The following is a 17580-nucleotide window of genomic DNA, read 5'->3' on the forward strand; positions in this document are numbered from 1 at the left end:
CCAATGCCAGTGCCTACTCCATTCTTCAAAGCAATTTTGGAACTCTTTTTCTGGAATGGCCATCAGAGAGGGCTGTCATTGTATTACCATTGATGTCCTGAATTTCATCAAAATGTCTTCCTTTCGATATTTCCTTTATCTTCGGGTAAAGAAAGAAGTCACTGGGGGCCAGATCAGGTGAGTAGGGAGGGGGTTCCAATACAGCTATTTGTTTACTGACTAAAAACTCCCTCACAGACAGTGCCTTGTGAGCTGGTGCATTGTCGTGATGCCAGAACCATGAATTGTTGGCGAAAAGTTCAGGTCATCTAACGTTTTCATGCAGCCTTTTCAGCACTTCCAAATAGTAAACTTGGACTGCCTGTCCAGTTGGTACAAATTCATAATGAGTAATCCCTCTGATATCAAACAAGGTTAGCAACATCATTGCAACAGGTTCGTGAGCTTAATTGTCAGACCTCATATATATGGCAGTGGAAGTCACAAATATACAAAAAGATCACCCTGGAAAAGCATATGGTGTGAGAAGACAGCCAGGGAGAGATTCCTGGGAAATATCAACATTTAAGGCTCTGTAGAAAAAGCATTAGAAAAATAATAGTCATGAAAGTAGCAGGAGGATGAAGAGCAAGTAGTATCAAGGAAGCTAAGGATAGTGTTTCAAAAATGAGGTATCATCCAGAGTGTTCCATGCAGCAGGGATGTCAAGGAAGATGAAGTCTAAGAAACAGCTAATGGATTTGTGTAGTTTTATGGGTGGGACCAAATCAGATCACTATAGTTTGAAGAGTGAATGAGGTTAAAAATGTGGAAATACAAAAACAGGCTACTTTAATTGAAAGTCATGGTCAAGAAGAGAAAGAGAAAAATAGAATGATAGCTAGAAGGAGATACAAGTCAACGGAGGGTTTGTTGTTTTTTTTGCATGAGGCCTAGGAAAGACCACATATACTGAAGGGAAAAAAGGCTGGAAGTGAGGGAGAAGCTAAAACTCCAGGAGTGTAATATTCCAGGTCCAATCAGGAGACAGAAATCACATGTTATTTGACAATAGAAAAAATAATACAAAAAACTGTTAAATGTGTATAAAGCTGTTTATCAGTAACTTAAAAGGTGAGAAGAGACATAAAGGGATACGAAAGAAGCAATAGTTAAGAAGCATCAAACACTCTTAGAGCTTGGGGACCAAGGGAAGCAGGTAGGAGATAGAGTTTGAAAAGTGTAAGGGGAATTCAGGAGAGGGAGACATTTTTTGCCAAAGTCAACCAAAGAGTATTTTATGAAGATGGCCATTGAGCTGGGCTTAATTAAGTAGAAATAAAAGAATATTCCAAGAGTTGCATATGACCTGGCAAATATAATCGCTTAATAAATATTTGTTGAATAGATAGTGAAGGAACAGAGTGAGCAAAAATCTAGAGGAGAAAAGTATGGAAAAATTGGGGGCAACAGTAAGTTTGGCTGGGGCTTGCATGGTGAGAGAGTGGTGGGAAATAGTCTGCACAGAGAGAACAGGGATAAGCAGACAGCTCTGAATATCAGGCTAGTGAATTTAGATTTTACTTAGGAAGCCAATGAAGTTTGAGCAGAGTCATCATTTCTGGAAGGTTAATCTGTCAGTGGCATGTAGAAAGAACTGGGAGGAGGGAGAAACGGAAGTGGTCAGTTAGAAGGCCAAAAATGATGCCCTGAATTGGGGTGACAGTAAGGATGTGAGAGAGAGGATGGAGGGAGGCGGGGCGGGAATGTAGAGGGCTAATTGACTAAACTGCTGATTGGAGTTGTGTGTTTATGGGGAGGAGGTGGAAGAGAAAAAGGGGAAACAGGTTCTAGACCATTGTGAGGAATGGCAGAAAGAGGAAAGGCGGTTTCGAAGGTATAAGTTCTGTGGGGAAAGACTGGACTCTATAGTGCGTGGAAAGTTGGCAATGCAGGCCTGCAGATTAGGGGAGTCCCAGCAGGAAGTGGCGATGTGATAGTCATCTGCACAGAGAATCTGACTGAGGCCTGTCGCTGAGAGGATACAGTAGCATCTCAGTGTATGTAAATCCATCGCTAGTCCTGTGGCCAGAATCTGAGGCGACGCTGCCTCCAAATTTCCCGTTTTCACCAGGACTGGACCTCAACAACTAGGAAGAGGAGGCATCCAGTGTCTGTCCTGTCTCAAAGCACCGGACTCAGGGAACTGAGGACTCACATGGTTCTTCAGGTACTGACCACTATGCAGGGGAGACTAGGAGGGTCTGGGACAGCCGAGCGCGAGCTTCCCCGGCTGAGGCACGCGTTCCCGCGGCGCGCGCAGGCGCGGCCTGGCGTCGCCTAGCAACCAGATCAACAGACGACTAGTCTCACTTACGCAGCGGCGGACGGAGTTCGCTAGGTCCGAGGTGCCTCTGCTCTGCGGGAATCTCCTGACAGGTAAAGGCAGGCGGGCTGCTGCACGGCTACCCGCGCGGTTTGGACAGGCCCAGGGCAGAGATCCCAGCAAAAGTTGGGGACTAAGAAAGTGTCGCGTGGGTGGGAACACCTGGGGCAAATGAGGGAACACTTTGTGAGGGGTTGTCGGTCCCTGTCCTACAGCCAGTGTTAGACCAGGGTCGGCGTGGGTTTCATGAGCATCCCCGCCACCTCCCGTTTAACAGGTGAGGCCCCAAGAAGGGATCTGAGGGATTCAGATTCCGTCACTTGACTCAAGAAGTGAGTCCCGACTTGCTCTAGCCTTTCTCCTCTCCTTTAGTCTTCTCAAAACAGATGTCCCCATTATAAAATAGTTAAGATCGCCCAGGCTGTAAGTTCACAAAGGAGAAATATAAATGATCAATAAATCCGTGAAACAAAAATGTGGCTCCTCTTCAACAATCAAGAAGATGCAAATATAAAGCTGACTTGTTTTCATACCCAATTCGGTTAGGGTCTTACCTTTCACCCAGTTGTTTGCTGCTAGGGATTTCTCCTAAAAAAACAGTTGAGAGTGTGGATGAAAATCTTATGCCTAAGGATTCACTCAATTATGTCTAGAACTCATTGCTACCGTCTCCATTTTCTGCCACAGAAAATTGGAAACAAGTGCTCAACAATAGGAGACTGGCTAGATACACAGTGGATTTAAAAATATTATTTTAAATGACATGATATGCTGATCCATTGGAGATGATTGGAGCAGTAAAAGAAGACTGAGATTTCAAAACTTGTTCATTCATTCAAGAATTTAGTAAGAAGATGGTCCCAGAAAGGGAAGTTGAGAATGAAGAATAGAAATCCAAGTAGGATGATAAAAATCACTATAGAAGCACATAAAAAGGAACTATATCAAATAGTGTTATCTCCCGGAGTTTATTTCTGAGTGATTTTTATTTTATGTGATTTTTATTTTTATTTTATTTTATTTTTTATTTTATGCCCTCTTGGTTTTACAAATTCTCTATAATGAAATGTATTACCTTTATAAGTGGACAGTGGACACAGAACTGTATACTTCAAAATGGTTAAAATGGTAAATTTTATGTATATGTTAGCACAATAAAAGAAATCAATGGACAGGTAAAATAGTCAAGGAGAACAGGTTTAGTTTGCTTCAAAAAGTCAAAGCGATTTATTTCCTTAATTCAACATCTCTGTAGCTTTAAAGGAAAATCTTTAAAGAATAAAATAATGTAAGGTAACTTGGTTGTATCATGTTGATTTTAAGTGAAATATTGAATTTACAGGGTTTAAAAAAAAAAAATACCTTAGGGTCATCTCTGAGGCTCATTGTCCCTGGCTTATGTCAGCTGTATATTTTCTCCCCCATTAACAATTATACTTAATATGATAACAAAAATATAAACTAAACATTTCCTACTTCACAGTAGTGCTAGAACCAGCTTCATCACTGCAATACTGTATGTTTAGGCTCTTCCAGCATCTGTACTCTTCAATACACAATTATTCAAAATCACTATCCTGAAATAGGAAAAATAAATTCCTGAGTGAAAATCAGATGACTTAAAGCAACTTTATGGAGGTGTAACTTAATCGCTTCTCAAATATTCATAAGGAATTCTTTTGTAAATCTAAGACTGCTATATTTCAGAATTGTTTTTTTTTTTAGATTAATCATAAGATAGATTTTCATTTGTTCATAATAGTTTCTGTCTGCTTGAAACATTATAGGCACAAAGTCTAGGGCCTATATGCTCTTCAGGCACCTATAAAAAATGTTTGAGATTTGAAAAAAATATATATTGGCTCTACAATATGAAAAGACAATGGGAAATTAATGTTAAATGTTTTTCATTACATTTGAAAATAACTTTCTCATTTTGCAAGAATTTCCAGGGGCACAAAATGCTAAGTGATTTCAAATGCAAAATTTTAAAACATTTTAAGATGAAAATTATATATAATGGGGGATGTGGGTACATTCTAACATTTTAACATATTGGATAATGTGTGAGGGAGTGCATCACAGAGGAAGCTTAACCAGCCCATCAAAGATCTTGAAATTTATGTAACCTGAAGTTAGGGACCTGGAGTAGATGTCTTTCGAAAGTCCCTATGAGTTTCTATGAACAAGTGGCTTTTTAACATATGTGATGAATTCTAGTCAGTTGTCTCTAATGCTAGGAGCTGCATTTCTCCCTTGACAAGCCATCTAAATTAACCCTGACATTGTAGATTCTCTCCAAGGATTTTCTACTTCCCAGTATGTCTCATGAGACTGTAGTAATTTCCTTGAGACTAGAATATACCATCTGAGACTGCCCAATGCCAAACATAACCCCACAAACTTTTGTTAGAGAAAACTTGAAAGATTTCTAGGGTTATTCTAATAGTCACTAACATCTTGGTAAGTTCTCTATGCCTAGGTGGAGTTACTCCTCTGTGGTATATTAACTATGTATACTATTATTTCAACTTTTTTTCAACGTAGGCATGGACATATGAGGGCAGGTAGAAAAGGATCTTGCAAGGATGCATTTCTTCAGATTGTCAGAATGCATTTTCCCCCAGAATGCATTTCTTCAGATTGCCAATTACGTTTTATTGAACTATGGATTATATTAGAGAAAACTTTGTTATCTGGGAAAAATGACATAAATGTTCATTTGGGATTGGTAGATCTTGGATACAATTCACAAAATCATTAGTCCCAGGAGAAACAGAGTTAATTATTTTTATAAATATTGAAAGCCTACTATGTACCAGACACTCTTCAATGCAAGAAAGCAGACAAAAATCTTTCTCTTTGTGGCAAAACATTCTTGCAGATCTTAAAGTTAATTTGAACTGAGTCTCCCAAATCCTACATAAGTGAGCTATCAAAATGGTAAACTATTTCCTGTTATGTAAGCAAAAGTTAGGTCATCCTCTTTTCCAAGCTGGAAGCCAGGACTATGACAAACAATCTTATCCATAAGTTCCTTGAAAATGATGGAGTTTGAAATAGACATGTAGGCAACATATTTGTACATGTGCAATAATTTCTACATGTCTCTTTTTAGGCAAAATTTAAAGGAGGAAATAAACCTTGTACGGACATAAGTAACTGAGAAATTTGTACATACATAATGCACAAAACACTTTAATCATTTATTACATCTTTTTCCAGAATGGGTAAAAAGATAAAGAAGGAAACAGAACCTCCTCCTAAGGATGTGGTAAGTTTCTGATTTGAAAAATTAGTAGCACGTTAACAACCAGTTTTAAAAATCAATTGTTGAAACAATTTGGCATGTACCAGTATATACATGAGTACATGGTGGCAGAAGTCCAAAGTCTAACTAATGATAAGATTAGTCAGAGAAATCTAATATTGTATAAACAAACATTTACAACATTCTCATTACATAATTAGCACAATTAGAGAGTCATTATTAGCTTTTCCAGTATGTGAATGACATGTTTGTAAGTCTAGTTAATGAATAGTTTTGGTTTGTTCTTTTAAATACTTTACATTTGCCAGTCTCTCATTAATGTTAGCTACCAAGTGAATTTTCAAAATTAACTGGAAGTTATGCTATAGCTATTAGAGATGTATATAAGATTGTCTGAAGATGACCCTTGGGACAGAAGTCCTGTATTTTCCAGTGCTGTGGAGAAAGAAGTCTGGGTTCATCATCATTTTCTTTTCCAAAAGCTTAAGTATTAAGTAAGTAATGCATTCCTTACAACACAAAGTCCTGTCTCTCTCTCTTTTCATCTTCTCTTTAAAATTTTTGAATTACTGAAAGATTGTATTTAAAATAGAAAATGACCTTGGACAATATTTAGTTTAGAAACTTATTTTGAAAGACACTGTGTGTGATTTTCTTCAAATAAAATATGAACGGAAAAAAATGAGTACAGTCGACTCACAGGATTTTATAGTTTGAAGGAAGTTGAGCTTCGTGCAGAATCACCCCGCCAGCACCGGAGCATTGTGGTTACAAATGTGAGCTTCATCCCAGCTCTGCCTGTCATGAACTGTGTTTTTTTTACCAAGTTGCCAAATTTGGCCAAGTTATTTCAGTTTCTCTTTATTTCTTCAATGGGAATTGTAATGTGCAATTCATTTTGGTTATTGTATGAATTAAAGTGAAATAAAACATATAAAGTTCTCAGTGCCTGACACAGTTAACACTCAGTAAGCAAGATTTAAATCATGGGAACCCTTTAGACTCTGTTACACACACACACATGCGCACACACACACACGTGTGCGTGCACACACACACACACACACACACACACACACCACTATGTAACTACTTATGTATGATCCTTCAATACAGTGAGAACAAAGGCTACGGAAGCACATATCTGCCCAGGTCTAGGAAAGCTTTGCAGAGATGGTCATTGTGGTCTCCTGACGTATTTTTATCAGTCTGGCTTCTCTCCTTTGGACATATTCTTAAAACATCCTAAATTCTCTTATTTTTTCATTGCATTCTAGGTTTTCATTACCGCTGTTTTTGCTGCAAAAGAGCGTTATTGACATCTTAATACTAGAAAGTGGATTCATGAACATAGTACTCGATGACAAACACTTTCTGATTAAAATTAGAATTAAGGGACTATTAAACAATAGATATACTTGTCTAATACACTTTCTGTAATTTTATAATGTCTTGTTGGTATTATCCTCTATACCCTAATCCTCGGTGGAATAATCAAGACTTGAGAAACAATTCCAATCCTAGCTTTAACAAAAATCAAGCTCTTGCTTCCTCAGTGCAGCAACAATCTTGGAGGCAGCCAAAGGCGGGTGTAACAATTACCAATGGTCCCTGCCATTCCATATTTCCCCTACTTTGACTTTATGTTTAAACAAACTGATAGAGTAGTACTAAAATATCTAACCTCTTTTCTGTCTTGTAAATTCTAATACTTCAAAACAGTACACTGCGATTTAAAGTATCTGAACTTGAAATTTGTTCCAATGTATACTTCAGAGTCTATGAAAGTTTTGATGTACAAAATTATAAATGAAAACCAGATTTAAAAGAGGAAGCATAACTGCTTGAGAAAATAAACTTTTCTGTGTCAACTAATGTCAACTTGCTTCTTATATATTTCCTAAAAAACATTGTTTCCAAAGATTTCTGTTTTTATTAATCTTTCATCTAGTGGTTTCAGTGGGTAATAGGGACAGAGAGAAGAGTGTTTGGTGATAGGGTTAAAACAAAAAGATCCCTTTGCTTTTCTTAATATTCTTCTTGTCAAAACATACATTAGTATGTGCGTGTATGGATTACCAATCTCCATTCCTTCACATAAAAGGGAACACTAGCTAAGAAGATACCTAAATGTGTAAAGATACGGCTTGAATAACCAATACAACTACTTTCTGCCTCCCCAAATTATTTCCATGTCTGCTGAAAGGTTGTTTGTGATGCTTTAATAAAAGGCAAACTTCCTGTGGAATGATTACATAAAAGAATTACTAACAGAAATTATCTTGGTAGGCAATATTTAAGATAAGGCAAGATATTCAACTAAGGATCTGGAGTAATACTGCCCGAGTCCTCACTCCATCAGCCACCACCCATGATCTGGGGCAAATTTCCTCACCTCTGTACACCCTAATGAGGCTGTAATGATATCCCCTTCACAGGATGTCCACTTTATATCCACTCGTAGACATGAGGAAGGGTTAGATAAATACAAGAGTCTTAAAACAACCTAAGAACTTAGTAAATGTTGTCATTGTTAATGACGCAGTTGAAGATGCTGTTCAGCATTCTGCAAAACTGTAGCAGTTAATGTGAACGTCACAGGAGGCAGGTGACCAGCTGTGGAGGACCAGCCGGCCACTAAATTTGCTGGAGGCCTGGCATGTGACCGCCATGATTCATGGTTAGATTTTTGAGTTTACGAGCATGGCCATTTGTTTCTCTTAATATTTCAGAGGCAAGTGAGCTTCAGCGGATAAATCCATGGTATCTAAGCTCACAACAAACTATGACCTGGCTCCAGAATCTCAACGATTAAGCATCAAGTTAACCGAACATTTTTGTTAATGTGTCAGCACCTTCTCTCCCTAGTTAAGTGCATCTGGGGAGCTAAGCGTGGTGAGTATTGAGTTAGAGCAGCGGACAATAGTAGAACCTGCTCCCTCAGCTGGGCAACCAAACCCAGTTCTTTGGAAGACAGGGATACCTCCTGGATTTGTTTTTCCTGAACCCTCTTGGTCAACCTCAGAACTCAATCTTTAACTCTTTGTCAGAGAATGCCAAAACTGCCATAGACTTTCTTCTAGAAATGAAGCACCATAGGGATTTATTGTCCCATTTTTCTCATTCATCACAGATAAATCACCATGAATTAATAAAATAATATAGCATAAATCAGTAAATAATACACACATACAAAACTGTATAAATAATTTTCAGCTTGCTCACCTTGTTGTGCTTGTTACCTTGTTTCAATTATAAAGCCAACTGGAGGCTAAACAAACCAGCTGTTTTCATTTTAACCTTCACAAATTTTAGCAGATTTTAACTGATATCTACATATTCTCTACTAAAAGTTCATATTAGAGTGGTGCAGTCTACTTCCTTCTGTTTATCTGTCTTCCTTTTCCTATGTAATCTGAGACCAGTGATGTAGTCAACACCTTCCAATAGATATCAAAAAGCCTTTAGTTGCACTTACCGGCACCATAAAAAATCACTTACCTGTCATGATTTATCTGTTTTCACTGAGTTCAACTTTGTAATTTTGTGTTCTTTTAGGCTTATGCTAATCCAGTAGCCACTAGCCACATGTGGTGATTTAAACTTAAATTCATCATACTAATTAAAATTAACAATAAAAAATTAAAAATTCAATTCCTCGCTTTCATTAGTTACACTTCAAGTACTCAAGCGTCACATGTGCCTGTGACTGCCATCTTAGAGAATGCAGAATAGCATTTCCAGCATTGAAGTTCTATTCGACAGAGTTACCCTAGACAGTCTTATTTCTTTCACAGAGATATAAAAGTATACCTATAAATAGATGGCTTCTCTAATTGACTGAACTTAAAATTCAAAGCTTTGCCAAAATGCTTCCCCTTTTTTTCATTCTTTTTGTAAATAACTTTGGTTCATCATTTATTTTGTGCAGAGCATGAAATTATAATTTCACAACCAGCTAGTTGATGAATAACTGTGAGTTCCTCATGGGAAAGCAGATGGGATATGTAATTACAGCACAGTATTATTTATTTAGTTGTATGGCGTTCTGTTATAGCCATCATTTTATTCTCAGCACCTTATTGAATAAAGAACTACCATAATGCTGTAGGCTCTGTAGGAGAAATAAATGTCATGCCAAGTTTCCCCACTCTCTGCCAAACATTGGTATTTCTCCTCCTTCAACAGCTCTTTATTGTAACTCTCACAGTCTCAATCTTCCCTTTAAGCTTCTTAGATTCCACATTACCTTTTTCTTTAGGATGACCGGAAGATATGGCAAAATACTGAAGTGTTTTCTAAACCATTGAAGAAGGATTAAAAGATACATACTATAGTCTTTGTTTAAATGTATTTTCATGTACTCTCCTGCTTTGAGAATTATAGCCATTCTGTGAAGATCATGACATATCTATGTTTCAACATAGTATATTCATCCATACGCTTATAAAATCAGCTTTAGAAATATTGAAACAGCAGAGGGCTCTGAAGTGAAAGTTCTAAAATGGAAGGGAAATCTATTCTGAGTGAGGGTTGGTGGAGAAGGCAAACAGCCAGAATGCTGGAGGAAATGTCTGAAGTGGTTAAGATGATCCAAGGCTGTGATTCTCAAGGGTTCGGTGTGGGGGGTCAGGGGCCTTATGAGGGTAGGGTGGTAACTGTGGATTCTCCCCCACAAAAATGCACACCAAAAGTTCTGCACACAAGTTCAGTGGGAGGACATGTCTCTGGAGCCCACTGATGGCACCATGAACCTCTGGTTTAGAACCTTCTCTCCTGATATCAACAGACAGTACATAGTTAAGGCACTTCAGGCCACAAGCATAAAAAAGTTTCCAGAGGCACGTTAGTACATTCCTTTATAGACATTTATTGAGTTGTCTTACCCCAGGTTTCTTCTAGGTAATGGAGCTAGAGAAATAACATAGTCCTTTGTCTGAACAAATTTATTCATTTATTGGACAAATATTGAGTGCAGAACATATGCAAGTATTCTTCTATATCCTGGGTATATATATGAGACTAAAACAAAGTCCAGGCCTCAAGGCAGCTTCCATTCTAGTGGGGGAAACAGTCAATTAAAAATAATAATGTAATTCAGGTAATGATAAGATCAATAAAGAAAAAAACAAAGTAGGATACGAGGATAGAGAGTGACGGGGTGCTTTAAATAGGCTCTAAATCAGGGCAACCCATCCCCGTGTGGTCACATTTAAGAAAGGCTTAAAGGGAATGAAGAAGTATGCCATGTAAATATCTGGGTGAAAGCACCCCAGGCAGGGAAAATAACTAAGGCCTTATCTAGTATATCTGAGGAATGCCAAGGTTGGTCTGACAAGATTAGTCATCAAGGAACAGGAGTTGGGTCACAAAGGTGGTGGGATGGTGGCTACGTTAAGGAGGGTAGATTGTTTTTCTTATGTACAGAAAGGGGAACCCATGAGAAGGTTAAAAGCAGAGGAATAGCAACATGTGATTTACATTTAAAACAAGCAAAGAAAAAAATGAGATCATTTAGCTATGATGTGAAAGAAGAGTGAAAACTGGAAGACGAATTTGAAGGCTAGGAGCAGGTGGTAACTATAGAGAAGGTGAGAAGTGGGCAGAGTGAGGACACATGTTGAAGGGAGAGTTGACAGGACTTGCTGATGGATTGTATGGAGGGTGTGAGAAGGAGAGGAGTTGAGAGGCTTTTGGCCTGATCAACTGAGTAAAGGATGGTATAACATGTTGAAGTAGACACGTGAAACAAAGAAACAGTGCAATGTGTGAAGTGATGTTATAGAGAAATTCAGAGGAATATAGTTGTGGGAAAGAAAAGAAAGCCCAAGGATATTTAACACCCAGACTCCCATGAACAAAAACAATAGAAAATGTATCCAGAAAGATGAAGACCTGACTATTAAATAAGACATAAGCTTCTATAGTTTCAAGTATTATTATTTTAATTCTCTAGAAATAAAACTATCAAGAGGTGGTAGGCAATATGGTGATCACCGATGATGGCCATAGTGAGAATTATTTTGGCGAGTTGATAGGGTGAAAGTCAGATTGGAGATGGACAACAGGAGGTAAGAGGGAGAAAATCAAGAAAAGTAAGTAGTCCATAAAAATTTTGACTGTGAATGGGAAGGAGAGAGAGTGTGGCACCTGGAAGATGATTAATATCTAGGGAAAGTTTGTTTTTGTTTTAAAATAAGAGAGTTTTGAGAAATCAGAGTTCAGGTTGGCTAAGATGGCTGGAATTTGAAGGAGAGAGTGCCAAAGATGAGGGAACTACACAGAGAAATAGTTCCAGAAATCTGGTTAATGGTCCCCTTGATTCTTTGAATTTAAGCACCAAAGGGTAAAACTCCACATGAAAAAGAAGAAGCATGAATAACTATCAGGGAGCTGTCAGCTGAATAATTTTTGAGCTTGCAGAGGTCTGGGAGACATTGTAATTTTGATCAGAAGAGTAGCAAGACCACATTGAATACCTCAGACATTAAGTAGAGTCTCCAGAAGGGTCATGCCTTGGTAGCAGGATGGCTAACCTAGTCCTAGAGTAAAGGCCTTCTTAAACCTGCCCTAATAAAGCTTTAAAACTGGCCTTAAAGAAATCAAGCTGATCCATAAGTAAGGCAACTGCCTAGCAGAACAAAATTCAACATCCTTTAAAAGCAGACCCCTCCCCCACAAGAATTCAGACACTCAACAACATAATTTTCAGTTTCCAGTATCCTATCAAAATTATTATATATACAAAGGAAAATGTGGCCTATAACTAGGAGAAAAATCAGTTGATAAGCCAATGGAATAGATAAAATTAGATACTAAAAAAAAAAATTCAGGGGCAGCTGGTTAGCTCAGTTGGTTAGAGCGCATTGCTCTTAATATCAAAGTTGTAGTTTCAATCCCCACATGGGCCACTGTGAGCTGTGGCCTCCACAACTAGATTGAAACAACTACTTGACTTGGATCTGCTGGGTTCTGAAAAAGCACACTTAAAAAAATTTCAATTATCCAAAATGAGACAGGAAAAAGGAAACGGAATAAATGGGGCAATGTAAAAACAAACAACAAGATGGTCAATTAAAATCCAACCATATCAACTACATAATTTAGTGTCAAATTGAATTTAAAAAGCAAGACCCAACTATAAGCTGTCTACAACAAATCTCCTTTAAATATAAAGATACAGATAGGTTAAAAGTAAAAATATGGAAGATATACCATGCAAACACTAATCATAAGAAAGTTGGAGTGCCTATTAATACTAGACAAAGTATCTTACAGGACAAAGAATGTTATCAGAGAAAAATATGTATGTATCATCATAATAAAAAAGTTTATTTTTAAGAGGAAAAAATGGTTCTGAATGGGTTTAAAATACATTAAGAAAAACAAGATATCATTTGCCATTGCATCAAACCCAAGGAAAAATTCATATTTAAGTTTAACAAAATAAATGTCTGCTAAAAACTATAAAACATTGCTGAAACAAATAAAGAAGATCTAAATAAGTAATGAGATATGTATGTTGGATACAGGTAACTTGCTAGTGGAACTGTAAAAATGGTTAAACTGCTTTGGAAAAAAATTGTATTTTCTTGTAAAGCTAAACATACACTTGCCAGACAAGCCAAAAATTCTACTCCCAGGTATTTACTCAAGAGAAATGAAAACATATATCTACATGAAGACTTATATAAAAATGTTCATTGTAGGTTTATTCATAATGATCCCAAACTGAAAAAAAATTAAAGGCCCACAATAATTGATTGTATAGATTCATACAATGCATCACAATTGGAACAAATTGTGATATATTCATACAATGAGATACAACTCAGCAGTGAAGAGGAATGAACTACTGGTACATTGAACAATATGGATGAATCTCTTAAACTTTCTACCAAATGAAAGAAACCATATATAAAGGGTACTTATGTAATAATTTCATTAATATGAAATTCTTAAACAATTGAACCCATCTGTAGTGAAAAAAAAGCAGATTAGTGGTTGCCTGGGACTGGACATGGGAAGAAGAATCACCTGCAAAGAGACAGGAGAGAATGTTTGGGGACAATAAAAAGTTACACACATTGTTTAGAGTAGTTGATTATACGGACGTATACATTTCTCAAAACTCATCAAACTTAGTACATTGTATTGAATCTAAATTGGCCCCCTGTAAAGTGGATTTAAAAGTAATAATGTGAATAATTCAATTGATAGGGAGGAGTTGATCAATCATGAGAGGGAAGGGATGATGGATTGTATCAGGTAATGGAGAATGTGTAAGTTCTATGAGAACAGGGGACTTCATTATCTTGTGTAGCTTGCGCTGAGGGTCTGGCACTCATTAGGGGTTGAATAAATGTTTATTGAATGAATGAGTGGATTACGTGAATAGGTTAAAAATCCAAAGCACATATTAGATACTGGGCTTAGATAGTAGGCAAAACATTTTCTGTAATGTAATAGAAGAAAATATGCAGATATAGATAGATTTGAACTTGGAAGTTAAAAGTTGATGGAGTTTCCATCTGATAACTTTATTTTCTTGGAGAATTTTGCTGGGGTGAGGAAGAGAAAAGTGAAAAGGAGAGGTGTTGAAAGTTCAAGAATAGTAGAAAGGTTTGAAATACTTTTTCAGGAGAGAGGGAAATCAAATTTACAAAAGAAATGTAGTAGGTTTGACAGGCAGTGAGGCCCTTCTGAAATTGCTGATCATGAATTTACAGTTATGCTGATTTTCCCTGTCATTTAATATTCTCTAAGAATGCTTTGTATACTTGGGTGCAAACGCAAAGAAAGCAAATGCTAATGTTCGTTCATGATCTGGGTTTTCTAAAGTTGATTTGATGAAAAGACAGAGGGACAAGGAGGTTTAGGGTTTGGCAAGAGTGTTGTTAAAATAACAGCTCATACAATCTAAGCAGGACGACAAGTGAAGAAATGAAAGAGCTGATGAAGTGAACGTAGAGGGAGTAAATAGACTGGGGATCCCCAGGAAATTGAAGAACAGCTGTAGTGGGAGTAGCTGCATAATGAAGCAGTATCTTTCACCACTAGCTGGTTGGCTACCAAGGAACCCTTAAAGTCTGAGCATTGTGGATGTTCAAGAAGCAAAGTGAGTAGGCAAAGAAAAATTGGTGGGATAGCAAGCATAATAGCAGAAGACAAAGCTGAGTGACAGATGGATGCTATTGACTCAGATTTGTAGAAGAAACAGAAGAGAACTTTAAAAAGTAATGAGAACTCTGTCTCTGGCCACCGCCTAAGCAAGAGGAGATGTCTCCATGTCCGCGCATCGGCAATGGATGGTCCTACACAACTACTCCAGCTTCCTGATCAAAAAGAACAGCATACATCCAGCACCCAACCCAATAATCTGAAGGCCTGTAACTCCTTCTGCTACAATGGGCTGATTCGCCGCAAGATGGTGGGCAGGGAGCCAGCGGCCCATGGCAAAGGCATGGTGGTTGTCATGAAGTGGAGATCCAGCCAGCGAAAGCCGGCCACCTTCTACATACGGGCTGCCACCAACAAGAACGCCAGGGCCACCCTCCACAGCACCAGGAAATGATCCGCAAGAACAAGTACTACCTGGACCTGCTCATGACCGCCATCTGCAGAGCCAGTGCCATCCTGCGCTGCCAGAAGCTGGTCAGGCTGAAGAGGAAGCAGTGGCCCCACCAAGAGCCCCGGAGCATCACCCCCAAAGCAATAAAAGTGTCAGCCAACTTTCTTTAAAAAAATAAATAAATAAAAAATAAGAGAGTAATGAGAACACTACTGTAGTAGTAGGTAGCAGTAGGGCATTTATCCCACTATAATAACTATAAAAAAAGCAGATGGATTTAAAAATATAAAATTTAATTTGCCTGTGGAAAGGCAAATTTAAAAGACTGATAATACCAAGTGTTGGTGAGGATGCGGAGCAACTGGAACTCTCACTCATCATTGGTGGGAATGTAAACTGGGAAAACAACTTTAGAAAAATGTTCAACATACCAGGGGTGCCAAAAAAATGTATGCAAGTGAACACTTTGGTCAACGTTGCTCAAGCAGTAGTTTGTCATAATCAGAAGTGTCTGGACACTGATGTTAACCATTCTGAGCACCTCTTGTAATTGCAGAAGTCAAATGTGACTTATATTCATCTTTTGTTATCAGTATATATTGAGTATTACAATTTTAATACAGTTTTCATTTCTTAAAATGTGTATACATTTTTTTGGTACCCTCTGTATATGTCTACCCTATGACTCATCAATTCCACCGCAAGAGAAATGAAGGCATGCATCCACAAAAAAGACATTAACAAGAATATCATTGCAATTTTATTCATGATAGCCTCAAACTGAAAAAAAACCCAAAATGGTATACGAGGTGTGACAATTAAGTTTGTGAACTGATTGCAACAATGTTGCTAACCTTTTTTTTTAATATCAGCGGGATTATTCATTATGAATTTGTACTGACTGGACAAACAGTTAACCAAGTTTACTACTTGAAAGTGCTGAAAAAGCTGCGTGAAAAAGTTAGACCACCTGAACTTTTCATGAACAATTCGTGACTCTTGCATCATGATAATGCACCAGCTCACACAGCACTGTCTGTGAAGTAGTTTTAGGCAGTAAACAAAAAACTGTATTGGAACACCCTCCCTACTCACCTGATCTGGCCCCCAATGAGTTCTTTCTTTACCCGAAGATAAAGGAAATATTGAAAGGAAGATATTTTGATAACATTCAGGACATCAAGGGTAATACGACAACAGCTATGATGGCCATTCCAGAAAAACAGTTCCAAAATTGCTTTGAAGGGTGGACTAGGCACTGGTGTGGGTGCATAACTTCCCAAGTGGAGCACTTCGAAGGTGACCGTAGTGATATTCAGCGATGAGGTATGTAGCACTTTTTCTAGGATGAGTTCCCGATTAATTGTCTGATCTTGTATCCATACAATGGAATACTACATAAAAAGCATGATTTAGTAATACAAAAATGTGAATGAATCTCAAAGACATTGTGCTGCAGTAAAGAAAATGGATATGAAAGAATGCATGTTGTATGGTTCTTCCATTTATGTGAAGTTCAAGAGCAGGAAAAGCTAAGTGATGCTTTTAAAAGTCAGAGTAATGGTTATCTTTCTGGGAGGGTTTTTCTGGAAGAAGTGTGAGGAAATAATCAGGGGTGATAAAAACGTTCTATATCTTAGTCAGAGAGGTCTGGGTTCATATTCTGGATGATCAAATGGAAGAAATATCTATCAATATACAAAAAACAGAGTAGATTTTGCTTTTTAATTCAATCTGACAATCGTATGAAATGAGGCTTACTTACCTTATTGATGATTGTTTATTTTGATCATTGATAATTTGATTTTATTCCTATCATTTTAAGCTTTTGTATTTTCTTTGCTATGTTTTCATGTATTTTTGTTTTGGTTTGGTTTTATTTGTTTGTTTGTTTTTTCTTTTTCCTGAATTGAGCAGCATTCCTTTGTTTACCTTTCTTTTTGGTTATTTGGAACTTCTACTACTTACTTGTGGCCTATTAAATACACGTTTGAACCTGTATTTTTCTATTAATGTAAAAAATAAGTAATAATAAGGCAACAATCTTGTTCTCTTTACCAAAAATTTTCTTTACCTGAGCTTAGTTGAAAAAAAAAAAAAAATCTAAACTCCAGCTTCTATTCTTATAATATGTCATCAATACTTCAGGAATCCTTTCTTAAGAACTGCATTATGAATCACAACACCATTGTTATTCAGTTTAACTATATATCTTACTGTATCAATCCACCGCTATTGTTCTTATATTTTGTCCTCCCCATTTTGGTTGGAGTATTTGCCAAGTAATTTGTTTGAGTATATAGTTGATACACTCGTTGAGTCTGTAAATGCCTGAATGTGTCTTTTTCACATATGAATGATCACTTAGCCAGA

At 37.4% G+C, this 17580-nt stretch overlaps 1 protein-coding gene and 1 pseudogene across 4 annotated transcripts in view; both read left to right on the top strand.

Annotated features, from left to right (window-relative positions):
• The first annotated feature begins 2336 nt into the window (after nt 1-2336).
• The window catches only part of ARMC3 (armadillo repeat containing 3), a 91479-nt gene continuing 76235 nt past the window's right edge, over nt 2337-17580 (top strand). For 3 of the 4 annotated variants that reach the window (XM_088789181.1, XM_088789185.1, XM_088789187.1), the window contains exons 1-2: nt 2337-2418; nt 5591-5639. In XM_088789181.1, coding sequence (XP_088645307.1) covers nt 5592-5639 — 48 coding nt within the window. In that variant the 5' untranslated portion in view covers nt 2337-2418; nt 5591. The remainder of the gene's footprint in view (nt 2419-5590; nt 5640-17580) is intronic. The other variant, XM_088789188.1, reaches the window with a different exon arrangement.
• On the top strand, nt 14924-15377 carry LOC141568544 (large ribosomal subunit protein eL28 pseudogene; annotated as a pseudogene).

Source organism: Rhinolophus sinicus, chromosome 1, assembly GCF_057876585.1.
Source record: "Rhinolophus sinicus isolate RSI-liver-muscle chromosome 1, RSI-T2T, whole genome shotgun sequence".
NCBI classification, from domain to species: domain Eukaryota; kingdom Metazoa; phylum Chordata; class Mammalia; order Chiroptera; family Rhinolophidae; genus Rhinolophus; species Rhinolophus sinicus.